This window comes from Solea solea, chromosome 9, assembly GCF_958295425.1.
Source record: "Solea solea chromosome 9, fSolSol10.1, whole genome shotgun sequence".
NCBI classification, from domain to species: Eukaryota; Metazoa; Chordata; class Actinopteri; order Pleuronectiformes; family Soleidae; genus Solea; species Solea solea.
This window is the reverse complement of record NC_081142.1, coordinates 16362017-16375215: the sequence shown is the minus strand read 5'-3', so window position 1 is coordinate 16375215 and position 13199 is coordinate 16362017. Positions and strand designations below refer to the sequence as shown.

Sequence of the window (13199 nt, the reverse complement as noted above, 5' to 3'; positions counted from 1 at the left end):
GGAACTATTCGACTCCCAAGAGCAGTACCATCTGGGGACGAGGCAGCAAAAATCAGCTGATGGAAGCTCTTGTTAGAATTGCCCAGGCAATAACATCTTCACATCTTAAGAAAGCCGACTGACACCATGAGTCAGATTGTAATGATTTATTAATTAAGAAATGTTACAAATGTGATCAATTTATCGCTCACTCCTTCCTGAAGAATCTGCCAATGCCTGACACTTTAAAACACAAGGGCGGGGGGGGGGGAAGGATTTTCAGTAAACTGCATCTCTAAATACATCAGTTAAAAATCACAATAACAAAGGTTTGGTTAGCGGAAGCATGGTTGTGCATGCATGAAAACGTTTAACTTAAACTGGCACTGGTTAGATTCATTGACTTACTTAAGCTGTTTGCTACTACTTTTATTTTATTGGTAAATTAGCAGTGTATAAAAAAATATAAAAAAGGCCATTGTTATTTTTGATTCAGAAAAGCAATCCAGCTCGATTCAAATGACACAAAAAAGCCATGACTCTGTAAGGCTTCAAAACCACTGACTTTTTAAAACTGTGTGAGCAAAGCTTTGTTTCCAAAAACAGAAATCTTGTTAAATAAACTCAACTTTCATCACCACTACACTAAACTATGACCTTCCAAAGAGGAGATCGTTTTCTGAAACCCCTTGATAAATTGTGACAAACCTTTCAACTCTTAGAGAAAAAGAAAAGCACTAAATTAAATGTGTATTAAATGTTGGCATATGACAAAAAAAATGAGGAAGAACAAATATGTACAGCACAAAAGAAAAGAAAATTGTATGCAATATGAAAAGGCTTCATGTTGCTCTGGGCAACAACCCTCCCTCCCCTCTTGCAGAAAGGTCTTCACTGAAGAACCCTTACGTCCAACCCCATCCCCACCCACACCCACACATATCCACTCACACACACACACAGAACATCACGAAACACGATTACGTCACTAAGCCTGTTAGTTTGGGGAAAAGGTGAAGCACTGTGAAACCCTCCAACCCCTTCTTCTCTCCCTCCCTCCTCCCTCCCTCGTCATCCACGCGTCTTCAGTCGGAAAGAGGAGACAGGGTCTTGGCACAGTCGTTCCACTCGTTGGTCTCGGTGTTGTACACTTCCAACGTGTTGAGGAACTCGTTTCCGTCGAAGCCGCCCACGGCATAGATGGTCTCGCCCAGCATGGCCACACCTGCATTGCTGCGCGACGAAGTCATGCTGCCCAACATCTTCCACTCGTTGCGGGCGGGGTCGTACATCTCCACGCAGCGGAGCGCGTGAGAGCCGTCGAAGCCGCCGATGACAAACAGTTTGCCTGAAGAGAGTGGAGAATGTCAGCGTCAGTTATGACGTTTGTTATGAAGTTATGATCTACACACAACACCACAAAATCAGGTGATGGCTGATGACGCGAGTACTGCAGTTAACTGGATGATAACATCTAGCCACCAGCTAAACCGGAGACCATCCAATACTAATGAGCTTAAAGGGGGCAAATCTACTCCCTTCCCCGCTAGTGCTTGTATACCAGGACAAGGACAGAGGTCCAATTTAATGGTGCATGGCTGCTGAGCTGCTAGACAAGGCTCAGTGGAGGAGGATTGATGTTGTCACCGAGTAAAGCTGATGTTGAGAGCAGAGTTTATCCAGCCAGAGATAAAACCTGACCTGATGATGTAACAGTAACATGATCCCTAAAACCTTACATTTCCAACTTGGATATTAACTAGTTTATATTCTTTGGGAAGTCTTTTGTCACTGTGAAAATGCATCACACTTTCCAAAAATGACCATCCATGGTTCATAGAGGGCTCACCTGCATGGACGGCAACGCCGGCTCCCCTGCGAGCCACATTCATGGGGGCAACCAGGGTCCAGGTGTTGTTCTCGGGGTTGTAGCGTTCCACAGTGTTCAAGCAGTTCCACGACTCTGCCCCGCCGATCACATACATGAAGCCGTCTAACTCACACACTGCTGCCTGGTGCCTCCCTGAAAACAAGTTTTGTTGAAGAGTAAATTAATGAACAACAACACTAGGTAGAGTTCTGATTGCATGTGGGACTTAGTGGACACGTACGAATGTTAAGGGAGGCACAGTTGGACCAGGTTTTGGTGATGGGGTCAAATGCATCACAGTTCTTCAGGCCCTTCTGCCCACAGGGGTCCGACCCTCCCACAACATAGAGTTTGTTGTTCAAGGAGCACACACCTTTAACAAAGAAGACAGCTAAGTCTTAGTAATGAAAAGAGGATATCTCACTAATCATAAGTGAATGGATTTGTGGAAGGAGGGGCCGACCTGCATTGCAGCGGTTGGTCCGCAGCTCTGGCATTTGAGCCCACTCGTCAGCATGTGGGTCGTACGTCTCTCCGCAGCTCAGCTCATCAGACTGCCCATTCGATCCTCCAATAACGTACAGCTGACCCTGTGAGGTGTGAAAGGACAATGCATCAACACCCGGACACTTATTAAAATTTGAATGCCTTAAATTCCCATTTGGCAGAGATGGCAAGATTAACAGAAATAAAAAAAAAAAAGAACAAGACTTTGAACAGGCAGTGAGTATGCAGGTATTATCAGGGCCAATACTAAAAGACACTTAGAGTCCATAAATGTACGGGACGAAGATGAATGCGAACTGTACCATGAGTATGGCCATCTGGAATCGAGCCCTTGGAGTCCGCATGGGAGCCATGAAGGTCCAGCGATCCTCTTTGGGGTCATAACACTCCACAGTCCTCAGACACTCCTCTCTGTTGTAACCTCCTGCAACATCAGACAGATGCACCAAGATTAGAAAAGACGCAAAAAGTCCCCCCAATTTGTTTTATGTACAGTTCAGCAAGAAAAAAGCTCTTGCTCAGACAATGTTAGTCTACCAGTTCACATGTTTCAGTACCAACCTGCTGCGATGAGTCTTCCATTCAGGGCTGCGGTGCCCAGGCCTGAGCGAGCGTAGTGCATGGGAGAGAGCGGCTGCTCCTCCAGCTCCTCAGGCTGGGCCTCGAAGCTGAGGCTCTTCATCAGGCAGGGGGTGGCAGAGGGAGAGGTCTGAGGGGTGCTGCGGCTGTGCAAGAAGATCACACACAGCACACCGTCCAGCACAGCCAGACACAGATAGGTGTTGTCTGGAGGAAAGATTCACAGTTGTTAACAGTCACTCAAGGTTTTGAGAATGAAGGATGCAAGTTAAAAAAAAGGAGCATTTCATCTATTCTTGAAGGTATCTATGAGACACAAACAACTCATAAACACTTACTTGTGGTCTTCTCTGAGGCGATGTACTTCCAGTCTCTCCTGGTGGTGTGTTTAGGGGCATTCGATGCTTGGTTGGTGGGCGACAGGCTTCCTGAGGAGCTGCAGCTCATCTGTCTCTGGGTGTTCTCACGTACGGGTTTCTTCTGCAAGAGCACAGTGCAGCTACAGAAGCCAAGCTTGCACCACAGGCCCACCCGTGGCCAACACCACTTGAATCACAACCAACCCAACACTTTGATCCAGCTGATCCTAACGTTGACGCAACATAATGAACCTACAATGCGTTTGTACTGAAATCTCTATCCACCTGAAGCCAACAAACCCAGCACTGCAAACTACACCCTCAGACCAGAACTAACAACACACAGTTAAGTCAAAAACACTGTGGAGGGTAAAAAGCAGATACACGCAACTGCCCACACGCAACTGATTAGAGATTATTTAAATCAAAATGTGGTTTAAACATACACTCAACAGCACAGCCAGGCAGGCATCTGACAGTTTTTACATCGTGGTCATAAATGAGCCATATCTTCAACTAGCCAGGCCCAGAATGTATAGTAATTTTTATGCTTGGCAAGGCACGAGCTAAACAGTAGAGCTACACACTGCCAAGCAAAATGTGGTAAAGACTTCATTACAAGAGAAGCCAGGCATGAGCTGCTGTTGAGTACCTGCACAAACTGACGGTGGTCCTCCTCGCTACCAAACACCTCACTGTGCCCCTCAATCACCAGCCCTCCATCCACCAGCTTATGGTCAGGTGAGTAGTACAGCGTTTGCACCTGAAAGACAAACAGGAACAACACACCTATGTGGCTGTCTCCATGGCAACACACTGAGAGCCTCAGTAGAGAGGGGAAGGAGGAGTAGTGCTATGAGGGGTGGGGGAAGGGGGGGGTGCGGGTGAGAGTCTCCTGGATCTCCAGTCTCTCGAATGCAAAGCATCCTTGAAAAAAAGACACACGCTCCATTTGCCACTGCATTAAGTGGGTTAAGTGTTTGAGGTCAAGAAGACATCTGACAGTGGCTCCCCTTTAAATTTGCATCTAAAAAAGAGGGAGGGAGCTGGTGAAGAAAGGCTGCAACTGGAAAAATTCTTCTTCTGTGAAGAATGAAGAGGAGGAGGGGCTGCACGCTGCCCTCTTTCCACCTCTGCTGCTTGGAAACCGGTCCTTGAGCTGAAGAAGTTGGTCATTGCCACAATAGGCAGTCAATTCCAGATGACTAAAGACAGTTGTGCTGTAGTAATCAAGCTAATGCTCGATTATTACCCCGTGGTATATCCCATCCCATAAGCAATAAAAGCTACAAATTATCTACTCAGAAAATTGGTTGAAGTGACTCACTTGATGTATTGAGGGTAATTTTTTAGAAAGAATAAGGCAAATGTGAGGCGTTTAGTGAAATATACTAATTTCCACCAAACAAATCCTCATGATTATGAACAGTGTTGTTTTGTAATGCATAATTTGAGTGGTTCTTGAACATACTGGTGGTTAGACAGGCTTGAATAAGCATGTACTGTTAAGTGCAGCAAATGGACATTCAATTAGATGAATAGTTTGCAAAGGGTTTGTAATGTTTTCTTTGAAAAGCAGAAATGAGATACATCTGTATATGTGCGACAAGGACAGATGGGAGCACTATGTTGGCTGCAAAGAGAGGCAGTAGTGTTCCTCCCCTCCCTCTCTTTTCTCTGACTCATTACCCTCGTGGCTCAGTCCTGGCTCCTCAGTCTGGTCTCCTGCTGCTGCAAATAAACCTATAGGAGAGATAAAAATCAATGGGGAGGAAGGCCTGTTAGTGCTGGAGCAACAAACACGCACCTGTTCAGATAGCAAAGTGGCAGTGAGACAGCAGAATCAAGGGTCAAACCTGTGTTTTTGTGTTTCAAAGGAGAGGAGCACTGTAATACTCAGATAGGGTTGTATGTAAAACCAACCACATACCCAAAAGAGAACAGTGGACAACAAAAAAAAAAAAACAATAGCAAACAGTAGCTATTTTTCAGCTCACCTCTAATTTGCAGTATGGGTCAGGGGTACAGAGTTTCTTACTGCAAAAACTTCAACAAATCAGAGGGAAAAAGAACAATCCTGACAGAGCAGCATGACAAGGGCATGCTATTTATATTTCATCCCCCTTAATGACTTCTTAACGTCAAAAACAGGAGGAGTCATAGAGAAGGGAAGGGGCAGGTTAGGAATGGAGGACAATCCCAGTTAAGATACATTTCCTGGTACTGACCTCCTCCATCAGTCGTTCCAGTTGGTCTCCATTCTCCCAAATGCTACGCTGCACCCAACTGAGCACCTTTGAGTAAAGCTTGCCATTGCTGGGCAGAGTCAGGTTGTCTTCTAGCATTACTTCTAACTGTAAACACACAAGGGGATGAAACAAGAGATAGAGTCAAGCACAGCAGGAATAAATAGATGCACAACTAAGAGAACCAATACTGCAGCTTATTATTATGCAGAGTATTATTATTTAATTTGGGCCTTAAAAGCATTATAACAAGTCACTCTATACCTCTGATAAGTATTGCTTAGAAATCAACTAATGTACACACCATTGTTGCAAAATGAAAGGCATACATTAAATTAATGGATTAATTACTGGATGAAGGGACACTGTGCTGACCTGTCAAGCCTCAGCCAATAAGTAAAGTGCCCGATTTAGTTCTTACGTTAAACAAAACCTACGCAATGTAACCCGCCAACACTAGGACTTACTATACTGTACCAACATGCTCAACTGGTTTTAGCAAAAAGGAAGCACATAAGTATTTTAAGCTTATTTTCAAAGTCAGACAGGTAAAAATACAAAGCCTAATCTAGTATTTGTTATTCAACCCAAGACCTAGTAAAAAAATAAAAACAGCAGCCAATTGCATTGTAGCTTTACACTGACTATTAAATAGCTGTACAGTTTTTAGTCTTTAAATTCAGCATCTAACCCTAACCCAAAAATATCTATACCACTGTTGGTGGGTAAATGTATTCAGAAAGGTACAAATATGCAAACCTTTAAATCCTTATAGGTGCAAATTTAAGCAAGTACCTTGAGTCGGGGAAGTCTGAGGAAATCCTCCTGTTCAGACACTTCCAGTAGATGGTCTTGGATGAAGGCGTCCACCTTGGCCAAAACTCTGGCATCTCCCATTGAGCTGGCAAAGTTGCGAAACGAGATGGCACCCTGGGAATCCATTTTGGACAACAGGTAGTCGCCACAAATCTGAGAAGTGAGTGGAAAATGATGGGAGTAAATAAAATTACAGACAGGATTGGAGTCCCGGATTTCATCAGTGACACACTAATAACTACAAACCTGTTTGACCCGCTCCATCTTGAACCTCCTGGCTGCTGAATAAACTTCCTTGACCAGCTCTTCATCTGCCTTTAGTCTGAAAACAAAGAAGAGGAAAGAAGAAGTGGTTGTTAATCATTTTCAAAGGTTGAAGAGTGTCGCAGTAATGAGGTGAAAAGGTCAATGGCCAAAGGTGCTTCTCACTTGGCAGTGTAGGCATAGTTGAGCAAGATCTCCACAGCCTCTGGGTCCAAGTCCTCAAAAGTGACATGCGAGACTCCATGAGACTCGATATCACTATTAAAGATCTCAAACAGGTAGGGACTGCAGCAAGCTAGAACGGCACGGTGTGCCATCAGCTCATGACCACACACCTGTGGAGAGAGATGAAGAAAAACATTTAAAATGTGTAGTTCAAGACTGAAAAAAAGACTGCAAGTATCTGTGTTCTAAAAGAAAGAAGTCGTCATTTATAACATTTACACCACCCCTTGAATTGAACAATGTGGAATCCACAATGTGGAATCCACCTTGCACTGACATGTCATACATCTAAAAAAAGCAAAGGAATTACTTTAAAAAGTGCTTAAAAAAGTGCAATGGGCTTTGTGTAAGTGTGCGTATGAGCATATGTGTGCATGCAACTGTACCTGCAGTCTAACATCACAGAACTGACCACTCTTTCTCAGAGCATTCATTTTGGCCACGGTGGAATCCAGGAAACTTTCATCCTCAAAGATCAAATAACCGTTTGGAATCATCTTGGTGAATTTTAATAGCTTTCCTGAAGAGAAATGGTTGGAAAATATGTATGATACATACAGCAATGACACCCAACATATTCCTTTTCTGCATTCTTTCCAACATGCTTTTAGCTGTGCACACACTGTAATAGCTGGCTTTATTAATTGGTGACCAGTGGAAGGATTAGGATTAGATGCGACTGTGATGTGAATTGTGCATTATAATCTGTACTATGCATTAGTCACAGCCTTACCTAATCGAGAATAATGCAAATCCAGGGATGCGCCACTGCTGAGAGTAGAACAGGAATTAAAGGTAGACAAAGCAGACTGAGATCCCAGGGAAACTAAGTCTTCTTTAGCCGTTGAGAGGGACGGGAAACTGTCAGAAGAAATGCCAGCTGACGACACGAACCTGGTCGGGAGAGGAGGTGCAGCCGCACGGACAAACTATCAGGCTTGAAGCGACTGTAATCAAGTCCTCGGGATCCCGTTGGCTATAGAGTTGTACTTATTCTGTGTTGGTCATACATTATAACCTAGAAAAAAAAGAAGAAGTCACTTTTAGATGGAAAAACGGCACACAGCTCATTTTGAAATAGATGCTGCCTGTTCTTGGCATTCAAGCAATGCTAGCATGAGTCAGTACCACGTGTTATATCAAGTCAACCTTGTGCAAGTAATGGCAGATGAGAACTCTGTCCTCCCTCCTCTTCCACGTTCTCAGTGTCCTTTTCACAAGCTCAACATTTTCAAACATGCACAATGTGTACATATTCCTCATGTGCGTACACATTTGTAGAACATCCAATCAAACAATACTCATTAAGTTTGGGAGGAAAAGTGGAATCATGCAATTTATTTCAACAGAAGCAATACAATAGTTCATGCCTTTGGAAAAAAAACCTTTGCTTAGCGAATTAAAATCCACACCTGCTGTTAAATCGGGCCAAGCAAGACAGTTAAATCCTTAGCATGCCCTCAGCTGTGGCTCCATGCGCTCTGAAGCACAGCCACACCAACCCCACGTTATGTGACTGGCTCCACCCTATTGGATGCCTTTCATTCAAGCACTGACCTAAAAGGATAAAGCAGGAGGGAGCAACTTGCCAGTCAATTGGCTTCTGTGTCAGTCTTATGCAACTCCATGACAGCACTATAAATTCTGGTTGACCATAAAAAAACCACAACATTTTTAATCTAGTCTAGCCAAAACATTTTATGTTTTTAACAAAATCCACAAACCTTACTTGTACATATACAATCATAATACATGTCACCACTACTCTGTCTGCAATCTCAAGCTCAGTCAATAAATTACACAGCATTTCCAACGTCTCTATCTCAGATTGGGAGAGAGGACAAGACGGACCACAGCAGCTGCCCCAGTCTGAAATTGTATCCAATTACTATGTGACAAGTACCACGTTGTATGTGCTTCCAGTTGATATAAAACGTGACATAACCAACTGCAACATGTGAAATGTACTTCTCACTCCAGCTTCTGTCCTTTTTCAGACTCTTAAGTGTGAATCACTGGAAGAATTCAATGATGGGGCTGCTTGAAAACCTTGTAACTAATATTACAAGCCTCTACTCAAAAGGAGGCATCTTATAATTTTCTAGTCAGGCATATTTTCAATAAATTCATTCCTCTACTTTTTGAGTTTTCAGCACATGAAGGCTGTGGCCATATGAAGAAATTATTAGATGGTGATCCCGACACTAATATGGATTCAGATTTTTTATTAAAAATACTTGTTTTCCTCAAAGGGGGGGAGTATAATGTCTCTGAGGCAAACTGAATTGCATGTGCATTACAATTCTTAAGCTACCCAGACAGACTGACACTGGATAATGAGACTGAAGCAGAAATCAAGTCCACTTTTTTGCACATTGTAAAAATAATCATGTGCTAGGTGCTTTACAAGAGAGATATTCAAGACAAGACATTGTCACACAATTACAGCAACAGTTATTTCTTTAAAAGCTATTACATTTCAGAACAAAATTGCCACAGCCCCAAATTCCCAAGCAACTAGCCAAACAGGTTAGAGAAGCTAATGCATTCAAATCTAGAGAGCAATGGATCTGAAATCAGGCAAATACAGAGCAATTGTAAGAATGAAATTGATCAGTAAAAAAAGAGATTTGCCTATTCAAACCGCATTTACTGTCGACAACAATACTAAAAAAAAAACACTGTACAACAGGAAAAATGTATTGCCTTGAAAATAAACCATTCACTATTCGAAAACACCCACTTTTGCCATGTACCATTTGAATTTATCTCAAGAGATGTGAATCATGCAGTATGCCTACTATATATATATTATTATATAATATATTATAGAATTGCTTACTTATAGAGTAAGCAATTCTAATCCAAATACTTGAATTACATACCATGAAGCAGAAACCAACAGGCTGACAAAAACCTAAAAACCTTGATGTAAGTCCACTGGTGTGAGTGCCCATAGAGATTTGTCCCGACGGTGGTCAGTACCTCTCTGAGTAGACCGCATTTGTGTGTTGAGATTTTAAATTTTAAAGTTTGTTTTGCTTCAGCAATGAAGTAGAGTGTCTATTTCTACTCTGTCTGAGCAAAGAAGTGTGCGCGTGGGGGTATTTATCAACAACATTAGGCTTTTGCTTTCTCCACCTATGACCATAAATGAGTGTTATGTGTGAGGTGATGTGGGAACCGCCCCTTTTCTGTAGTGCTGTATGCGTTTTCATCCACCCCCTCACTCTGATTCTTCACAGGTGCCTCCACCCCCACAATCAGGTGGTAGGGAGTAACACAGGGTAAAACTGGGACTGGTTAACCTATTATATTATCCCATTTATCCACCCAACACACAAGGTAAACTAGCACTACAACCCTCAGTTATCTACTACACAATACTTAATACAGAGCTGCTGCTTCGATTCATTATCTACAGAGTAAAATAAGCACAATTACACATCAACTATGTTTTAATTTGTTATCTAAAGGAAAATGGATGCCAAAAAAAGACTGGGAATGGGGGACTAATTTGAGGTTTTATGATCTGGTTAAGTGGATCTATGAACCAGGGAATAAAGAGGAGAGAACAAATGTGTGAAAGAGAAAAGAGTCAGCGGTTGCTCTGTTGCACATGTTTCCATCCGATTAGTCGCACACAAGAGTGCACGTCTGTGACACTGAACAATCAGTATTTGCTGGACAGCCCCCCAGTGGTGAAGAGAGGAACTGCTCGCCATTTCCCCCAGTTTCCCAGTGTGGAAAATTACCACTGATTTTCAACCTCGAATACAGAATACAATCAAATCATAACAAGGCTATTAAGGTGTCAATAATAATCCTCTCTCTGTCTACACACGCACACAATAAACTGACAACATTGTCAGAACAAAGATTATTGCCACACCATGATACACCACTTAAAATGAACATGCGTTTGTTGTTAAAATTTGCCTTTTTTATTTACATTTTACTTTTAGTGCACTGTTGCTGTGTGTAGCACCCACAATTTTGTTCTGCAATGACACTATTGTCTATTCTATTATATTCTATTCCAAGATGGTTGGTGTTGAACATCCTTATCCATGTAAAACACAAAAAGTGATTTACCTTAAGACTTTTTTTTCCCTTCTCCGTCAAATAGGTAAGCGGCAGTAGCAGCAATATGACTATTAAAGACAATTTCCTTTTACTAGACAATCGATATAGCAAATCCCATAATGATGGAATAGTGAGGCGTCAATGCTATGCTCACACTGATCACGGCCCATAAACTATGACAATATGGCAACAAATGGAGGGTGAATAAAGGGCAGGATGTGCCCGTGGTGCTACACTGACAACCCAGCAACCCCCTTAAAGTTGGACACCTCGCATTTCGTGTTCTCTGCAAAGCAGTGTCACCTCCTCTTCCTCTCCCCCCACCTTCTTCCTCTGGTGTATGTGATGTATGGCGGTTTACCACTAGAGCGTCTGTGCAGCATATATCACCACAAAGTAGGTCAGAGAATTAGTCAGAGAGGGCGGCCAGGAAACCAGTGAATCTCACAGACATACAATATGTCGCGTACAGATAAATGTGTGTATTTGTCGTGTGGAGCCAGACACAGGCGACAAACCCCCCGCATAAAGATAGAAAGCTAGTGCGTGTTAGCCGCCTAGGGAGGCAACCTGGTCCTGCTGCTGCTACCGAGCCAGGGATGAGGGAGAGACATGAGGCAGACACACCGGGCGGATTCATCCACTTTAAAGGCCATATTCATTGACGTTTAACCCGACAAGAGAAAGACCCTTTGTTAAATGTGAATTTCCTAAACTACAGGGCGATTTTTGTGTGACGGACTGAATGTGTGCCTCCTCTCGCGCCACTTTAAGACAATAAAGAGACGTTATTTTTTTTCCCAGCGGTTCCCGTCCAGTTTGAGCCAGCAAACACAGCAGTTTAAGACATTACTCATTCATTTTAAACATATTTGGTTCATACGCGTCAGTGGAAAAACAATGTCACTGTTGAATAGAGATGAAAAATCTTACCTGAGGCGTTTGACAACAAACGATATTAGACATATTTAATGCGAATTCAGTGTTGGTTGGTTCGGCTTAGAGAGAAGACGCGACGCGGCTACAGGCACGGTTCTCTGTGGCTAACAAGCAGGCGTGTGTTCCTTCCTTAGATTCAGCGTAGAGAGAAGAAGCACGTCCACTCCAGACTATGACAGCCTCGTTCTAACAGAATGGCCGCGCGAGCTCAGTGGTGACTTTGAAGCGCGGCCCTGGGAACAGCCGCGTGACCGCCACGCCGCCTGTGACGTAACCAGCGGAGGGCCGTTTCACCACGCCCACACTTTGCTCTGGATGATGTGGAACTGACGAAATCCAGGATCCAATGCTGTTTTCTTTTGGTGAATCATTTCAAGTAAATGGAACAAATTGGCAATATTTAAAGCGGAAGCTTTTATTTAACTGTAGGTCCAGTTTGTAAAGGGTGACTCACATATGCTTGGAAGTAGAAAGTATTGCAATGTCACAAAGTACAAATACCTCATTACTGAAAAATCATGTATCTGACTTTACTTTGTTATTTATTTATATTTCTAGCAACTTTTACTTTTACTCCACTACATTTCCTCTAACTATCTTTGTTATTCGTTACTACCACATAAAATCAGAAGAAGAAGAGCTGGTAATGGAAAGTATTTATACAGAGCTTTTCTACTCTTGAGCAGCTTTACATTCACCCATTCACACACTTCAACATGGGGTTAAGTGTAACATATATAGACTTCTTCCAGTTGAAAGACAATTCACCCTACCATTGAGCTACCCTGACTCCATCCTAACTCCTCACCTAAAACTAATGTACATTTTATATCAGAAAATACTATATATATATATATATATATATATATATATATATATATATATACATATATATATACTGTATATACATAAAGTGACTTCAACTTCTACCAAAGTAATTTTCTGGTAAGATACTTGTACTTTTATTCAAGTATCCTTTAGGTACTTTATACAAGACTGGCAGTGGATGGTTCTGCTGCTTGGCTTTTGAGGTGGCTGTTGGAAGTTGTCAGAGCAGTGTTTGTCGTGGTCAGCTTCACAAAAAACACAAACAAGAGGGAGAATGGCTTAGTTCTAGAGTTTAGTTTATAGTGTGGTGTTTGAGCTGCAGTAAATGCACAGACACACTTTGCAGCACTGCGTAGATTGCCTGATGTCTGCATCCATGTTCACTCCCTCACAGACATGATGATGGAGGAGCAAGAACCTATTCACCTGCTCTGACTGCAAAGAGCTTAGCACTACGTCAGTACATCAGTGATTAGATTAGAGGTGTGTGTGTGTGTGTGT

The 13199-nt window shown here is 42.6% G+C and overlaps 1 protein-coding gene across 1 annotated transcript; it reads right to left on the bottom strand.

Annotated features, from left to right (window-relative positions):
- Positions 1-131: 131 nt before the first annotated feature.
- Positions 132-12080, bottom strand: ivns1abpa (influenza virus NS1A binding protein a). Its single transcript, XM_058638273.1, has 15 exons — positions 11865-12080; positions 7579-7863; positions 7232-7365; positions 6786-6955; positions 6603-6678; positions 6336-6509; positions 5523-5648; positions 3947-4057; positions 3274-3415; positions 2918-3142; positions 2659-2780; positions 2313-2439; positions 2091-2222; positions 1829-2002; positions 132-1327 (listed from the first exon to the last, which is right to left on the bottom strand). The coding sequence occupies exons 3-15, from the start codon at positions 7340-7342 to the stop codon at positions 1065-1067; spliced, it is 1953 nt and encodes a 650-aa protein (XP_058494256.1). The 5' UTR covers positions 7343-7365; positions 7579-7863; positions 11865-12080; the 3' UTR covers positions 132-1064.
- Between the last annotated feature and the right edge of the window lie 1119 nt (positions 12081-13199).